Source organism: Podarcis bocagei (genome assembly GCF_964188305.1).
Source record: "Podarcis bocagei genome assembly, chromosome: 2".
NCBI lineage: Eukaryota > Metazoa > Chordata > Lepidosauria > Squamata > Lacertidae > Podarcis > Podarcis bocagei.
In genome coordinates this window covers 64,399,464-64,415,765 of record NC_138126.1, presented here as the reverse complement: position 1 = coordinate 64,415,765, position 16,302 = coordinate 64,399,464, and the positions used below count along the sequence as shown (strand labels likewise).

General features: G+C 42.9%; 2 protein-coding genes across 2 annotated transcripts; both read right to left on the bottom strand.

Annotated features, from left to right (window-relative positions):
• Nucleotides 1-2,511: 2,511 nt before the first annotated feature.
• LOC308582138 (ovomucoid-like) lies at nucleotides 2,512-5,436 on the bottom strand. Its single transcript, XM_081185016.1, has 4 exons — nucleotides 5,194-5,436; nucleotides 4,144-4,172; nucleotides 3,463-3,572; nucleotides 2,512-2,723 (listed from the first exon to the last, which is right to left on the bottom strand). The coding sequence occupies exons 1-4, from the start codon at nucleotides 5,246-5,248 to the stop codon at nucleotides 2,678-2,680; spliced, it is 240 nt and encodes a 79-aa protein (XP_081041142.1). The 5' UTR covers nucleotides 5,249-5,436; the 3' UTR covers nucleotides 2,512-2,677.
• Nucleotides 5,437-10,984: 5,548 nt separating this feature from the next.
• LOC308582128 (trypsin inhibitor ClTI-1-like) lies at nucleotides 10,985-15,958 on the bottom strand. The gene is made up of 5 exons (XM_081185006.1): nucleotides 15,845-15,958; nucleotides 14,569-14,594; nucleotides 12,983-13,116; nucleotides 12,243-12,291; nucleotides 10,985-11,927 (listed from the first exon to the last, which is right to left on the bottom strand). Exons 1-5 carry the CDS (start codon nucleotides 15,897-15,899, stop codon nucleotides 11,922-11,924), a joined length of 270 nt encoding a protein of 89 aa, XP_081041132.1. The 5' UTR covers nucleotides 15,900-15,958; the 3' UTR covers nucleotides 10,985-11,921.
• Between the last annotated feature and the right edge of the window lie 344 nt (nucleotides 15,959-16,302).

Here is a 16,302-nt window from a genome sequence, read left to right as displayed (position 1 = left end):
TTGGGTATCTGGATGCCTGGCCTACCCAAAGATGGAAAGCAAGGGCAGAGGAGCAGACCTGGTTGCTGTCTGACTGTATGCTTAGAGCAGGGCTGGAGAAGGGGCGTGGGGCGGGGCTGACGTTGTCGGTCATCTGGAGGCCTGCCCCGGAGAGACGGAGGCACGCACTCCCCTGGACCACCTTGACACGCATGTCGTAACCCGGGTCACCTCAGTCGTGCGAATGCGCGCCCAGCCAGGCCTCCCCCGCCGCGCTTCCCATTGCTGGGATTTGCCCGGCTTTCAGTCTCAAGGGAGGGAGGGAGGCTGCTCAAGACGCGAGTCGGAGGGGCGGCCTTCCGGCGGCTACGAGGGAGGATTTCGCCCTGCCGCCTCCACGACCAGGCCTTCGCTTCACCCAGGCGCCCCATCCCTCCACCTTTTGCATGCGCCTCCTTCCCGCACGCTTATGCACCCGTTCTTACGTGCAAAAGGCGGCGGCAACTGCAGCTCCTCCTCCTCTAGAGACGAGGCAGGCGCTTGCTGCTGCTGCTGCCACTCGCTGGAAGCTCGCGATGGCTCTCCGTCAGCGAAGGCTTAATGGTTCCTCCCCTCCTCCTCCCCCCCCCCCCGCTTCCAGGACGAATGGTACAGCCGGAGAAAGAGCGACACTCGAACTCCCGTGAGGAGGAGGAGCCTCCGACTCCCCTTAACACCTTCCGCGCCAGCTGCGGCTCTCCCTCTCTTACAACAGCCCTTCACATTTCAAGCGGTATCTCCTACCACTTTAAAGAGCGGCGACTTACCCCCCCCAAGGAATCCTGGGAACCGTATTTTGTTAAGGGTGCTGAGAACCGTTAGACTCCCACGGCACACCAGGCAACATCTCGCGGCACACTAGTGTGCCGCGGAACACCGGTTGGGAAACACTGCTCTAGTATTCTTCATAACTGGTGTGTGAAGCTGAGTATGCATGACATTAGTCCAATCCATATGTATCCTGTAATATCTTGAGACATAAGGCTCTTTCTCTTGAAATAGGCTTCCACCTGATTTGAAAAGCAAGCTGTGGTTAAGTTGAAGTGTGTGCATTTCAGACCAGTGGCGTCGCAACAGGGTGGGGGTGAGGGCGGTACACCCTGGTTCCGTGCCTGCAGGGGTGACAAGAAGTCACCCCGCGGAGGCTCATGGCGGCGTGAGCAGCTGTCTTCTCTGCGGTGGCTCCCCGTCCATGGAATACTCTCTCCAGGGAAGTTCGCCTGGCCCCTTCATTTAGACACCTTTATGCGCCAGGCAAAAATGTTCCTTTTTAAACAGGCCTTTGTTTGAGCTTATTGACATCCAACACCCTTTCAGACTGTGGTGTTTTTTTGGGGGGGGGTGTTAATTGGGTTATTGCTTTTGGTTTGATTTTATATGTTGTGGTCTTGTTGTGAACCACCCTGAGACCTCTAGGTATAGGGCGCTGTATAAGTTGAATAAATAATAATAATAACAACAACCCTGGGCTGACTGTAAGTAAGAAGGTGGGAAGATGGGGGCTGTGAGTGCAGACTGAGGTTGGTGAGGCCGTGCCCTGCTTTCCCAAATAGACCCGCGTCCATTGCTCACTGGGATGCTTGGGCCATTTGTCTTCACCTTAGGGGGTTCCCCTTCACCTCAGATGTTCTGTATGTCCAAAAAACTCAGGATGCCCCCAAATCTGCTGGTTCCATATGTGTGCTGCCATTTTGGCTACACAATGATAGGCAGTAATATTAGCAATAAAAGATGGATAGTCCCCCTGGTGCACATGGAAAGACTGTTCTAAAAATGTTGTTCCTGCAAGTAGCTCAGGGGGACACATTTACTCTCACCCCTCCCAGTTCCAAGTTGACTCAGGGTGAGGTCCACCTGGAGAGTTATCCACCAATCAGAACAGGGTAGAAGAGCACACACTACTGTCCCAACTTTATATGTGATTGAGTCCAACCCCCATTCAAAGGGGGAAGCCTATCAGCATCAGTGTCTTCCCATGAAGAATGCTTCTTGCTCATAGGTGTGTAGCAGCATGCCAGCAGTGGGAACTGGTTCCCACTGGAACTGATGGGGCAGAAAACAGGGAAACCAACAATTGATGGATCTGGAGCCAATCACAAGTGGAACCATCTGCTGGCTTTCTACCAGCAGGGCGGTAGTGTTTGTGTGTGTGTGTGTGTGTGCGCGCGCGCGCACGCACGCATGTGCATGCATGCATGCTTGCATGAGTATAAATCATATCAACAGGCAATCTAACACTCTGAAGTGTTATAGTTCATGTTGAGTAAATTCAGCTGAGCATTTAGCTTTACTCTTTGTGTGTGTAATTATTAACAAACTTCCAAATATTATATTGTCCCAGAAATTCCATAAATATATTACATTTCTGCATGGTGCTGAAAAGTGGGGGGCTAATTTTTTTTTTAAAAAAAATTGATAATAGGCTAAACAAACAGAACATAAATAAATATACTGAGAGATGTTTGTCCCAAGGGAACAATACAAGACTTATAATGCTGCTTAGCTTATTTACTGATTAATCAAATTAAGATCTTGCAAGATATTCACTAGCTGGCAATGCAAAGTATAAGCAGAAGGAAGAATATATTTCTTTGTGGTGATGGTATGAGTGTGGCATGAAGAGAAAGGGACATTTCCCTCAATAGATGTTCCTTGGTCTTTAGCATTTTCCAAGGTGCTTCAGTCTCAGTACTCTTCCATTTGCGCTGATGAAGGAAAGACAAAACCAGGAACTCAGTGAGATAATCCAAAAGATGCATGCTTCATCATTACTCCGTAAACAGAAATAATACAATGATGACTAGAGATGGACCAATATGTCAGTTTGGGTTTCTCTCATTTTCTTATTTCTGAAGTCTTAAATCTAGTGCCTCATGTTACTGAATCTGTGACATTCATAAAAATTGAGAGCATTTTTGTGCAAACTCCTGCCCCCTCAAAACTTTGTATTGTTTTCCCAATTTACACATTTTTGCAGTTTTCTTAAGCTGGAAACCTGCATCACAAAATTTACAGATGTGAATTTTAAAGGATAGCTTTGTTTCCATTTGATTATTGGTTTGTGAAATGTAAATTAGGTAATTTTGCATTAAAATGTGAACTAACCTGAAATACCACCCCCACCTGGCACCATGATAGCTAAATAAGGCAAGTTAATTATTGCTGTATATATTTGCTGCAAAACCACTTTGTGAAATATTCTCCTTTTAAAAATGTCATTTTATGTCATTTTCCCCCCCAATTGAGTTGACACTTCCAAAATCCACAATTAGGGCAACACCTGTATTAGGTCATTATTACTTTTGCAATAACTGTATTATTGCCACACCAGGGATTTATTAATTGTAGCATTTCCTTCAAATATTTTACAAATTTTGAACTGCCTACAAAGTAGCTCTGCTCACTCTTTTCAATTTGTACTTTATAAGTGAAATGTATACTCACATATATGCATTGCAGAAAAGACACTTGTTGTCATAGGTGATGCCATCAGAGCCACAGTGAGGATTAAACTCCTTGGTGCATGCTCCTTTGGGATACCCACGACAATATTCCTGCAGAAAAAGTACCGGTAAATGACACTGTTGAATTATTCTCTCCTTGACATTTAGACTGCAAGGGGAATTCCATAGTGACCAATGTGACATTTGTAAGTTTCTTTGCATCTTATTTCATGTTTTAGCTCAGACTTCCTCAACCTTGGCCCTCCAGATGTTTTTGGCCTACAACTCACATGATCCCTAGCTAGCAGGACCAGTGGTCAGGGATGATGGGAATTGTAGTCTCTAAACATCTGGAGGGCCGAGGCTGAGGAAGCCTGTTTTAGCTAATACACTTTAACTCCAATTATTATTCAATTATTTGTTAACTGCCTTGAGCTCCACCTGCAAAAATTATAACAGAGTAGAACACAAGTCGCTTAAACACTTCCTTTGTTTTAAAAGCTGTGACCAATGCAATGTGTCTTTATTCTTTTAGTGATTGCTTTGTGTTATGTATGCGCATTACCTGTATTTTTTAACTCTTTATCAAAATAAAAAAAAATCCATGAGGACTGCAGTATCACAAAGCTTAACTCTAAATAACTAAAGAGAAATAGCATAAAAATAGATAACTAGCACTCACTCGTTCATTTATTGCTTCAGTGGCAGCACCTAGAATCAAAACACCAAGAACATGAACATTATAAAGTCAATCCATATTTACACATTCTCTCAATAACACGCATAGACATTTCCCCTTACTTTTTAGGAGAAAAAATATGTGTGTTATAGAGGGGAAAATACGGTATTTATTATTTGTTTGTATGACTTAGGGATTTGTATGTTTAGGGATTTCAGGCACCTTTCCTGAAATCAATTCTGTGTCCAGGGCAGCGGTCTACCAGCTCCATCTGGTACGCAGGTTGAGACCCTACCTGCCCGCGGACTGTCTCGCCAAAGTGGTGCATGCTCTGGTTATCTCTCGCTTGGACTACTGCAATGTGCTCTATGTGGGGCTACCTTTGAAGGTGACCCGGAAACTACAACTAATCCAGAATGCGGCAGCTAGACTGGTGACTGGGAGCCACCACCGAGACCACATAACACCGGTCTTGAAAGACCTACATTGGCTCCCAGTACGTTTCTGAGCACAATTCAAAGTGTTGGTGCTGACCTTTAAAGCCTTAAACGGCCTTGGTCCAGTATATCTGAAGGAGCGTATCCACCCCCATCGTTCTATCCGGAAACTGAGGTCCAGCGCCGAGGGCCTTCTGGTGGTTCCCTCCCTGCGAGAAGCCAAGTAACAGGGAACCAGGCAGAAGGCCTTCTCGGTAGTGGCACCTGCCCTGTGGAACACCCTCCCACCAGATGACAAAGAGAACAACAACTACCAGACTTTTAGAAGACATCTGAAGGCAGCCCTGTTTAGGGAAGCTTTTAATGTTTGATGCATTAGTGTATTTTAATATTTTGTTGGAAGCCACCCAGAGTGGCTGGGGAAGCCCAGCAAGATGGGCAGGGTATCAATAAATTATTAGTAGTAGCAGTAGTAGTAGCAGCAGCAGCATGTGGAAGCAACCTCGAAAACAACCATGCATCATTATGTTCCTTTCTGAGATGGAACATATAATGGGAGTCTCAAAATGCAAATCTCTCTAGAAGGGGAATCTTTACAATATGAAATATGACTCACCTGAGTACAAAAAGAAGACCATCAAAGTGAGGAGGAAAAAGCTGCCTGGCTTCATGGTTGTGCTGGTGGGTTTGGATCTCTTGACCTCTTAGTTCTCTTCTGAGCAGCAGAGGCTTCTCATGTCAGATCTAACCTCTCTCCCGTGCATATAAAGAAGTCTCAGTGGCCTTGATGATGAAATCTCCCAGTTTCAAGAATTTTTTACATTTGGAAATGTATTATTACAAAGGACTGTGGTGTCCTGTACCAACTTTCATACTTTCCTTTCAGTGCGCAACCCAGGATTATGCAAGAGACATTTGGTAACCAGCTTGGTAGTTTATTTTCTAGACCATAAGACATAGCAAAGATAAAATATTAAACACAGAAAGAAATTGAATAAAAATGAGCTAAAATACAATAACATGCTTAGTTCACTTTATAATAATAATAATAATAATAATAATAATAATAATAATAATAATAAATAATAATAAATTTTATTTATATCCCGCCCTCCCCAGCCGAAGCCGGGCTCAGGGCGGCTAACAACAATCAAATAATCGGTCAAATAGTCACACAATCTAAAAATATTTCATTATAAAAATTAATTAAATCAAATTGATGGCAACCAATTAAGCAAAACTCTGTGCAGGTTGCCAGAGGAGGGAGTCAGGCTGCGCCCTGACCAAAGGCCTGGCGGAACAACTCTGTCTTGCAGGCCCTGCGGAAAGATGTCAGTTCCCGCAGGGCCCTAGTCTCTTGTGACAGAGCATTCCACCAGATTGGAGCCGCAGCCGAGAAGGCCCTGGCTCTAGTTGAGGCCAGCCTAACCTCTCTGAGGCCTGGGACCTTGAGGATGTTATTATTTGCAGACCGTAGGTTTCTCTGTGGGGCATACCAGGAGATAACAATAACAATCCATTGCTTTGGTTTCCAGAGATGAATGATATAATTTCACTGCTTCAGAAGTAAATAGAGACCCATTCTTCATGCCAATCAACAACTCTGCTTTTTGTTTATTCGAACTTTTTAAAATTAAAAAACACACACAACTGTTCCACTTTAAAAAGTAAGCTGGATACTTGGTACTTGGTTCCTTGAGAAGTGTTCATTTTCAATGCCACAAATGAAGTAGCTGTGTGTAGATGCTGAAATGGGATCAAAAAAGGAGGCATGGAGATCATATTGAGATCATACCCACAGGCCCCACTTCCAGCTACCATGTACTGTACTAGTTTCCACTTCTGCCCATGGGCTCATATGCACACACCTCAACATTTACAGGCTCTGGACATACCATTTGTACTGTTCAAAACTGGAGAGGGTTTTGAGAAGAAGAGCCCTGTCAAGAGGTATAATCTAAAACAAACACAAACCTAGAGGGAAATTGACTAGAGAGCTGCTAGTATGCAGGGGCGAACGAAGGCGTTGTGACACCCAGGGCGGGGTGTCGCTACATTGGGCTCATGTGCGATGTCACTATGTATGACGCATGTGCTGTACGTAGTGACACCGCACATGCCCTGTACATAGCAGCTTGCGGCTGGCCCGTACACATGCGGCTGAGGCGGTGTGATGGCTGCTTGCACCACCCTGCCTGGGCTGGGGTGGCAGGGCAAGCACCCTGTAGGGGGCCTTCTTGTCACCCTCCCGGACGTGGAACCCAGGGCGAGCCGCCTGTCAGAATCTCCACTCGGCCAAGCTGATAAAGCTCATCTTCCGGACGAGCCTTCAAAATCACCTCCGATGAATAATTAATGACCTGAGCCTTTGATGAGGCTTCCAGGCACATTCCAATTCCGCAGAGAATCAAAGCAGCACGCGGAAGTGATGAGATTTATGGCTACATCGCTATGCTTTATTTCTTACTACGCAGGCAGCAAAGAAATATACATCCTCTCTCTATGAAAGCAAAGAGCAACTGAAACAAAGGAACAAAGGAAACAGAGAAACCAGTACGTCACATCCGTCTCCCTTCTCCCATGAGACTTCCAACAGTCTGGAAGGTCTCTGGAATGCAAACAGAGTCCTGTGACTCTAAGCAGCTGCTCAGTGGCAAACAGAAACTAACACTGCCCCCCGTTGCAACACCACTGCTAGTATGCTGCATGGAGATGGCATGTTGGTGTGGACTATTCATGGGTGGCTGATAAGCAAAGGCATGTGGGATGGAGAGAGGTGCTGGAATGGTTGAGAAGGAGATGAGGCAGAATTCATGTTTCCAGACTGCCTTACAACTGTAAAAAAGACTCATCTGATCTGTATTTCTGGAGCATGCTGGTTGCATTTCCCTTCTTTTGAAAAGTATCAGTTGTTTTGCAAGATCTTTGCATACCACTGTGCTCTCAATAGAATGAATATGCAACTTCAGATAGAATCTCCAAGGAAAAATGAGGAGAATATGCTGGGGCAATACTTTCATCATAATAAATATGGTTTATTAAGAACATAAGAATAGGCCTGTTGGATTGTCCCTGTGGCCTATCTGTCCCAGCATCCTGTTCTCACAGTGTACCTACAGATGCCTATGGAAGCCTGTAAGCAGGACCTGAGGGCAACAGCAATTGCTTTTTCCTCAGTAACTTGTATTCAGAAGCAAATTGCCTCAAACAACGTAAATCCAATATGCCCCTGCCACACATTCATTGTTTGTTTTCTCCTGTCAATCAGATCTTGCTTTCTTGGTGCATGCTTTTCACACCTGTGGTTTCAAAACTATTGGATAGAATAAGTGTGTTTGATGTATATAATGTGCTTGGATTGCTTCCTAGGACAACCTTTACCATATCTATTTTATATCTTACATACTGAACCAATAAGGCTCTTCCTTCCCCCCCCCCCCCCCGTACTAAGATGTTGGGAAAGCTGTTCTTTCGTATTGCCCTGTGGTCAAAAGGGTCTCATCATTTGTGAAACCGTTTCGTTTGTACCTCTTTTCTTGTGACTTGCAACAGCAATGTCATCATTGCACCATGAGCTGCAAAAGATGCACATGGCAAATGTATGCATAGCTTCTGAAACTTTGGTCAATCAGGTGGTGTTGCATGTGGGATCCCAGATGTGCAAGATTGCACCTGCTTGTCTTCTTTCTTTCTTTCTTTCTTTCTTTCTTTCTTTCTTTCGCACAAAGAAGCTTCATCTGGAGGGCAAATCTTAAAGATGGTGGGTGCTGTTGCTGGATCAAGGTGTGTGTGTGTGTGTATTCTTAAGTTTCCCTGTTAGTGAACCTAACAGACAAAATGATCCCTCCTCTTTCCCCCTGCACACTTTGCAACCCCCCCCCCCGGCCAACCTACTCCCTGGCAAGTTTCACAGGTGCAGAGGGTGCGGGAGGCCTCATTCTGCAAGCACAAGCCCTCGGATGAATCCTGCCTAAAGCCCAGTGTTTTTGCCTTGATCAGGTTGAGAATTTGGGTTCCAGATGAATCCTTGTGAGTACTCCACTGACCACAAGTGTTTCAAACACTTTAGTCACATGCATGCACACACGCGTATATGCATTCGTTTGTTTTGCACACCAAATCTTCTCCCTCATGTTACTATTGGCTTAGGAAACCTTCAGATTTTGAGGTAGGTGTTTTAAAAAAGTGTCCACATATGCACTGCCCCAGGAGATTCTTATTAAGACAGCAGATGTGCTCAGCTTGTTAGCAAATGGCTGGCCCGTACAACGGCTAGACAGCTTGTAACAGTTTCTCAAGAAAAACAACAATTGATAGGTTACTTCCAGATGACTTTTTTTTTGCTGAGCGTTCATCCTGCACAAGTCACATCTGCACCATACAGGTGTGCCAACTTGAATGAAATATTGGGGGGGGTAAGCGCTGACCCGCATAATCAGTCACATGATGCAGTGCACAGAAACCATTTGAATGGCAATGCCCATTAACTTTGGTGGGGCCCTGGCCCCTCCAATATTTTATCGGGCCCTAGGAGTTGGCTCCTATGGTACCATACAGTTAAAGCACATAGCTTCCCCCAAGGAATCCTGGGAAAGCATAGTTAATCCCTCAAAGAGATACAGTTCCCAGCACTCTTAATTAACTACATTTCTAGAAAAAATGCACTGGTTATTTCACACTTTCCCACGTGTTTTTCATCATTTTCTATACTGCAAGAAGTCCAGGGGGTTGTTTTTTGTTTTCGTTTTGTTTCAAAACGAATTTGTTGGCGAGAGTTCTATATCCACTGTAATTGCAAAACTGCTTGGTTTCTTGGTTTCACAGTCCCCCAAAACTCTCAACCCCAGCTTTTCTCCTTCTCACTATTTGTGAGTTGAGGGAGAGGCCCCACCCACCTGCCATTTCCCACCAAACCCCTTGATCCCTTTTAATGGCTCATTAAAAGCTTCCTTGATTAGTTTTTAGCACTTGCTAGATTCAGGGATTCGAGGAGTCTGGCAACCAGCTTAACACTCCAAACTCATAACAATATTGGCAGAAGCTCTTATGTGAAGGAGCAGGTGGAAGGGTAAGAAAGTGTTGACTTTATGGAAATGGGTGGAGGCTGGGGGAAAAACGTGGCTGACCATAGGGGTGTGTTTGTGAACGTGTGTGGGAAAGAATTTGCTGCATGGTGATTGATTCTGGAAGCTGTCATGTTTTCCTCCAATTGAAAAGCACAGTAGCTCTAAGGATACAGAGGCAGCCGAGCCTGAAATACAAGGGAATTACACAGCATATACAATGATGGGAACACGCAAAGCAAACACACCTGAACCAACCGGTCCGTATGCCAGCTCTCTGGTGCCAAAGTCTACAAAATGGTTCATTAATGAACTGTATAAATAAAATGAGATTATGTTTTTGTCAAATACCAGTTAAACCTTTGTTCTTCCAAGAGTCACCTTGGAATGAAGTTAAATTTACAGGGACAAAGAAGAGTATAGATCACATTTATTTTTGTGTGGAGAAATCTTTAAAATAATATTGAAAAAAATCATTCCTATCAGCTTATTACGTAGGAAGAAATTTAATTTATCTATGCTACCTTTGTGAGTAAGCCAGCAATGCAGGAAGAATATATCTTCTCCCCACCCCCAGCCTCTTGGCCAATGGGGAGAGGGGCAAGCTATGCCTGAGGTTTCTGGAGTCAGGCTGGGAAAAAGAGGTCACTGGAAACAACATCTCTAAGGATCTGATAATGCTGGTGGTTCTCCTAAAAATGGAGAGCAGTGAATTTCAAACACCTTTGGAGTTAACCTGTATCTTCTTCTTCACTTATGCCCACCTTGCCAAAACAGTCTGTCAGTCATGCATGCAAGCCCACCTGTGGCTCATTCAAATTCCTTGTTTACCTGGGTTACCTGGGACTTCAGAAACAAGCAGATTGTGAAGCCCAAGCACACACAGCTAACAAGCAGTCATCAGCTTGGGCTGGGTCCATGTGTGCCACACACACTAAGGCCTAAAATGTTTCATATTGCCTGCATGTGTTGAAAAGGTTAGAACTGGGAGGTTCAGCATGCAAGCAGAAAAGCTGAAGCCAATGATGGAATGACTGTGATCACCATGGGAAAAATTGGATTATATGATATGTTTCGGGGTGAAAGGGGTCTGAGCCTGTAGTCTATCCAATGATTCCCTCCCCTCATTTTCAATGGCTTTCAGGTGTCCTATTTGAATAATTTCCCCAAGTCCTTTCCTTAATTCATGTTGTGGATTTGATGGGGTTACAAATCACCTTTCTTCAGGAAGGTCAATATAATCAATTGCTAATAAATCAAATGAAGTTATGACCCATCTGGGGTAATAACTTCTGAAATACAACCAGATTCATGAAAAACAGCCATTGAATTTGCTTCAAGAAATTTTATTATGGAACAAGCAAACATAGGGGAAAGTAAAGAACTGTCAAAAATCATTAAGGTAATATTGTGGGTTATCTGTAAATGACAGCAGATCATAGAATCATAGAGATCAGTAGCAAAATTTTGGAACAAAATCTGAATATGAGATCATTGTTCACACAAAACAAAATTTAAAGGTGCGTATCCAATGTTGTTCCTCTGCTGATGGAAGACTCTTTGATCCAACATTGTGGAATGGGAGGGGAGGAGATATTTTAAGATTCAGACTCCACCTTGCAGATTTTTTTCTACCTCTCCTAACCTCCTGGAGCAGATACTTGTGTGTGAGTGTGTGTGTGATGGGCATTGCAGGGTGAGGTGGGAGGTTGAAAAAAATTGGCATTCATTTCCTGTTTTGCTGATGGAAGCCTCTACTGGGTTAAAGAGCCTTCTGTCATTGGAAAGACACCATTAAATACGACTCAAATTGTAATGTTGGATGATCAGAAAGTACACAAGTTAGCATTTGGAAACCAATATTTTGAACAAGTATCTTTGACTAGGATCCAAAGAGGTCAGAATGTGTACGCAAAGCATTTTTCTGTGTGTACATGACATTCCTGATGGTCTTTTCTGGAAGTAGATTTTTATACCCTAGTGAGATTATAATGACCTTGAATCACCTTTTTGGGGAGCTGGGGAGACTGTTGTTGGTTGAGACTCTGAAAAGCCCCCATATACAGATGTAAGATGACACGTGAACCCTTGGATTCTAGTCTTCTTTCATTATTGGTGCTTGCATAGTTGATCTATGAGGGTCTAGTGGGTGAATGGTCCTGAGATGTAGCAGAGAGATTAGACTAGGAGGTCCCATTCATTGTTATATGATTATATGATTCCTGGATAATCAGTCAGCACTTAACATTCTCTGAAATGCTGGAAGGTAAGAGTCTCCTCATTATTTCTACAAAGAAAGAAAGAAAAGCTCATCATTAGTCACTTTCTTCATTTCACTGGTAGAAGAGAAAGCTGAGAGGTTTTTTCTACCAGAGCTATCTAGATGGATTGCACTGGGTTTTTTATATAACAAAAGATGGAAGGAAGAAAGTATGGGGTGCATTAATTACACTTGCTGAAACTTTCCTCTGTACAAATAAAAGAAGTCTTCTCTTTGAATTCACAAAATGGTAATTCTATCATCATGATAAAGCAGCTATTTGGAAATTTTTTATTTTTATTTTTATTTTTTACCCATAATCTTTTAAACATTTTTTCTTACCCTCTTGCAAGCTCCATAATGCATCCTGCCAACATTGTCGTCAGCTTCTCTGAAAAAACAAGAGAGAAGGAATGTGGAACTCAACAAGTAAACACATTTTTTACATTCTGCTGGTAAAAAAAAAAGACTTTACATATGAATGCTGTGGTGGGGTGAGGTAGTGTTGTACTTTCTTTTTTAAATACATCCTACACCTATGAGAACCAAGTGTAAAACAGTGTATGTGGGGGAAACAGTCCAGTTTCACAGAAATCCACTCCTAGTATTCCCCTCCCAAGCTTTCCTTGTCTTCCAGAAGTCTAAGAGCAGGGGGAGCATTTGTGTTGTTCTACTGCTAAACAATTGGGACTCCAAATCCTTATTGATGTATTACAAGTCACTCAGAGATCCACCAGTAGATCCTAATCAATCTTGTGCCGACCCTGGGGCAACTAAGACCACAATAGAACCTTTCCCATATTTATTTTCTGATCCTAAGACATTATCATGTTGTTTCTCAGTTTACCCACAATCTGCTTCCAATGTTTCCTCTAGGATTTCACAATGTTGTCTCCTGCTATACCCTATCATTTTTACCCTACTGAACCCTCTTAAGTCTTCCAGTACACATACTGCCACCATGCAGTCCAGAAGGGGATAAAAGTGGAGGAGGTGGAGGCAATTTCTATTGCATTTTATTACTCCTCCTCCATATTCTTTGTTACCCAAAGATGAGCATTCTATATATCTATTACACTTACAGGTTGTGTTGACAAATCTTGCATTCACTGGTATAAGTTCTGCCATCTGTGCCACAGATTTGGAGAAAGATGCTTGGGCAAGCTAGTGTTACGCCACCAGGTCTCGGAACCCTTAGATATCTTTCACAATTGACCTGTAAAAGAAATATTTCATCAGCTGATCATTTTTTTATCCTAGCAGCTTCATTCTTTCATCTTCTGGAGGCCGGGGGCCGGATGCGGCCCAATCGCTTTCTCAATCTGGCCCGCAGACAGTCCGGGAATCAGCATGTTTTTACATGAGTAGAATGTATCCTTTTATTTAAAATGCATCTCTGGGTTATTTGTGAGGCATAGGAATTCGTTCATTCCCCCCCCCCCAATATAGTCCAGCCCCCCCCCAAGGTCTGAGGGACAGTGGACCGGCCCCCTGCTGAAAAAGTTTGCTGACCCCTATTAAATCTGGAGCCTCTGGGAAAAACAAGGGTCGTATCTGATCCTTTCCATTTATACATAACTATGATGTTCAGCAATATTGCCTAGCTCTTCCACAGCAAGATGCATATGATTCAATGGAGCAGTTTGATGTGCCCTTGTTGCAGGCTGGTTTTAGGTGGTTCTACTTGGTGGTCCAGGACAGAGGCCACCACAAAAGAGAGCTGCCTCATTTTATAAATCTGTGAATTAGGAGGACTAGGCATATACAAATTTGCTCATTTCAGGTCCTCTCTCATTTTCCCCCAAACATAAATTAAGTAATCCACATTTCTGCATCTATTTACAGGTTTATCCTCACAATTTTTTTTCCATTTTCATGCAAATTTCTCACAATAGACAATTTTTCCTTCAGTTTTTGCAAGCAGCTTTCCTTAATATAATGCACCTTTGTGTTATTTCCACTCCTATATACATTTTAATGCACAAATTTCCCCAAAAATGCATTCTTGTACACAGTTCGGGTTGCAGAACTGCATTGCAAAATTGGGGGGAGTGTGAATTTCTAATGCTAGCTGTGTTTTTGGTTCACTTACTGCTGCGAGAAGTGTGAATTAGGTAGTTTTTGGTCTACTCACAATTTCTACCACGATACCACAGTGAAATGAACCTCTGTACTAAGCATGAGTGTCAGAAACATGAACTATTATTTTTTCAAAGTGTGTGCACCTCTTTGTTCTGTGATAATATCTGTGACATATTCTCTCATCCTCCTACCTCTTCCCACATTTTAGCTATAATAAATTCATCCAAGCATGTTTAGGTTTTTGGAGAAAATTATAGATATATAATAAGAAAAGAAGAGTCGTTGTCTGGAGAGGTCACTTCCTGGCTCACATGGAGAAGCTGTTTACAACAGAAGCCCATAGCTGTATTGAGGCAGCACCAAGTGTTGAAATAATGTGCCCCTAACAAATTTTGTGTCTGGGGCAACTGCTGCTGCTGTGCCCCACCCCATGCTATACTACTGACTGGAGGAGCACTGGGAGCAGGGTGGGGTGGGCTTGCTGAGAAGCCTTGTCTGGAAAGCATTTGTTTGCAGAGCAAGGCATTCATACAACTGCCACAAAACATGTAAAGCACAATAAAAGGAAAAAGGAAAAGGAACGCACCTCACTTCCACTGTCACTGTCAACACCTAAGATAAAAAAAATCACACACGAACACAAAAAAATACACAGTCATTGAAGGAAACTGAGATCAAGTTGTTAATTACAAAGTCTGCAATCTTATAAATGAAGGAGAATAAGCCCCACTGAGCTCAGTCAAACTTCCTTCTAAGTAGATATGGAAAAGATTTCACTGTAAAGGTAGCTGAAGTTTCCCGAAAAATGGTTTCTGCACCGTGTGCTGCCACATGTGTTTTACACTTTTGCAGAATTGTAGCAGCTTGTATAATTGCTTGGAGTTTTTTTTTAATATTAAGTGAGTTATTAATGCTTTTGAATGAATGAATATGCCTGCACTTCTGCCAGAGTATTTTGTATTAAGATCCTAAGCACAGTATGCTATACTGTTTTCTGTGGACTTTAATTCTATTCAAGATCACAGCCTAAGGCAAAAAGGAATGGCAAACTTTGGTTTTGTTTGTTTTTTGTATTACCATTGTCCTAGGCAGATCACACTCTTCTCTGGCCCAGTAGTGTGTTTTCATGTTGTAAAGGAAAGGATGCAAAGTAACAGACAAATAGTGCTTCCAAATTAGAATTTCTTTATTGGCTTCTGGTGCCGTTAGCTAACACAAAAGGGGCATCACATGGCACATAATAGGATATGGGGATGTTAGCACTAAATAGGATGAAGCAGGAAAGAAGGAAAAGTCACATTTGTGGGCTAAAGTTTACATTGCACAGAGTTTTCTGCAACATTTTCCCATCCTTTTTTTTAAAACGAAAAGGCGTCCCTGGAGATGACCATTAGTAATGGCAGAGAAAGTTCAAATACTGAATTATATTGTTATAATGAGGCTATTATTGGATTGTAATTGAAAACTAATATAATTATTACCCCCCAAAAAAGGAATGGCAGAGAAAGGTAGGTGGAAAGAATCCCATTCTCTCAAAATCATTGTCCCTCACAGCTAGTTTTCTCTCTATGGGTGAAAAGAAATTGTCACATCTAAATTTTATAAACTCTTGATGGGAGATGGAGTATTCATCCCATTTCATAATCCCCACTCCTAACACGATTTACATTGCCAAGGCTCAACCATAGGCTTTTGAGAAGATTCTAGGGAGCCAGTAGACACAATCCAGTGATTTCTGGCTTGCATAACAATGTGCAATCCCATTGATTTCTCTCTCTCTTTTCAGTCGATGAACGAGAGATGTTTTTGCACCCATTGTGTGGGCCTGAAATGCAACTTCTGATCTACCAAAAGGTGCTTACCTGAGAGGAAAGAAAGAGCCAGCAAGAGCACCACAAATACACCTACTGTCTTCATGGTGGAGGCAGTTATTCAACTGTACATCCAGTCCCAGTAAAAAGAGATAGTTCCAGTAAGGCAACTGGGTATTTATATGCATGTGTGCAGATCCAGAATGCAGATTCTAATCTAAAGCAACCCTCCCAGTCTTTTGTTGTTGCAAACAAATGGGAATATTTGTTGAGGTCGGCAGTAACCCACAGGTTGAAATTCTCTGTCAGTAAGAACGAAAAGGCATGAAAACAGAAAAAACATTCGAGCTGCTCCAGTGGTTTTGTTAATCAAACTGCAAGCTTCCGGTATCTGTAGGTCTTGGGGGCAATAGCAATTCATCAAGTGAAACCTCCAGCTAGGGTTGAGGGAGATGTTCCATTCAGTTTGCATGTAAAGGCAAGCACACCTAAACCACACTTTGTAAAGC

What these genes read in the sequence shown, in the direction of transcription:
- LOC308582138 (XM_081185016.1), bottom strand. Translation starts at nt 5,248, where the DNA reads ATGAAGCCAGGCAGCTTTTTCCTCCTCACTTTGATGGTCTTCTTTTTG. An exon ending in GGTCTTCTTTTTGTACTCAG is followed by an intron (nt 4,173 to 5,193) that starts GTGAGTCATATT and finishes TTTTGATTCTAG; the next exon opens with GTGCTGCCACTGAAGCAATA. An exon ending in CTTTTCTGCAATGCATATAT is followed by an intron (nt 2,724 to 3,462) that starts GTGAGTATACAT and finishes TTCCTTCATCAG; the next exon opens with CGCAAATGGAAGAGTACTGA.
- LOC308582128 (XM_081185006.1), bottom strand. Translation starts at nt 15,899, where the DNA reads ATGAAGACAGTAGGTGTATTTGTGGTGCTCTTGCTGGCTCTTTCTTTC. An exon ending in GGCTCTTTCTTTCCTCTCAG is followed by an intron (nt 14,595 to 15,844) that starts GTAAGCACCTTT and finishes TTTTTATCTTAG; the next exon opens with GTGTTGACAGTGACAGTGGA. An exon ending in AAGATTTGTCAACACAACCT is followed by an intron (nt 12,292 to 12,982) that starts GTAAGTGTAATA and finishes TTGTTTTTTCAG; the next exon opens with AGAAGCTGACGACAATGTTG.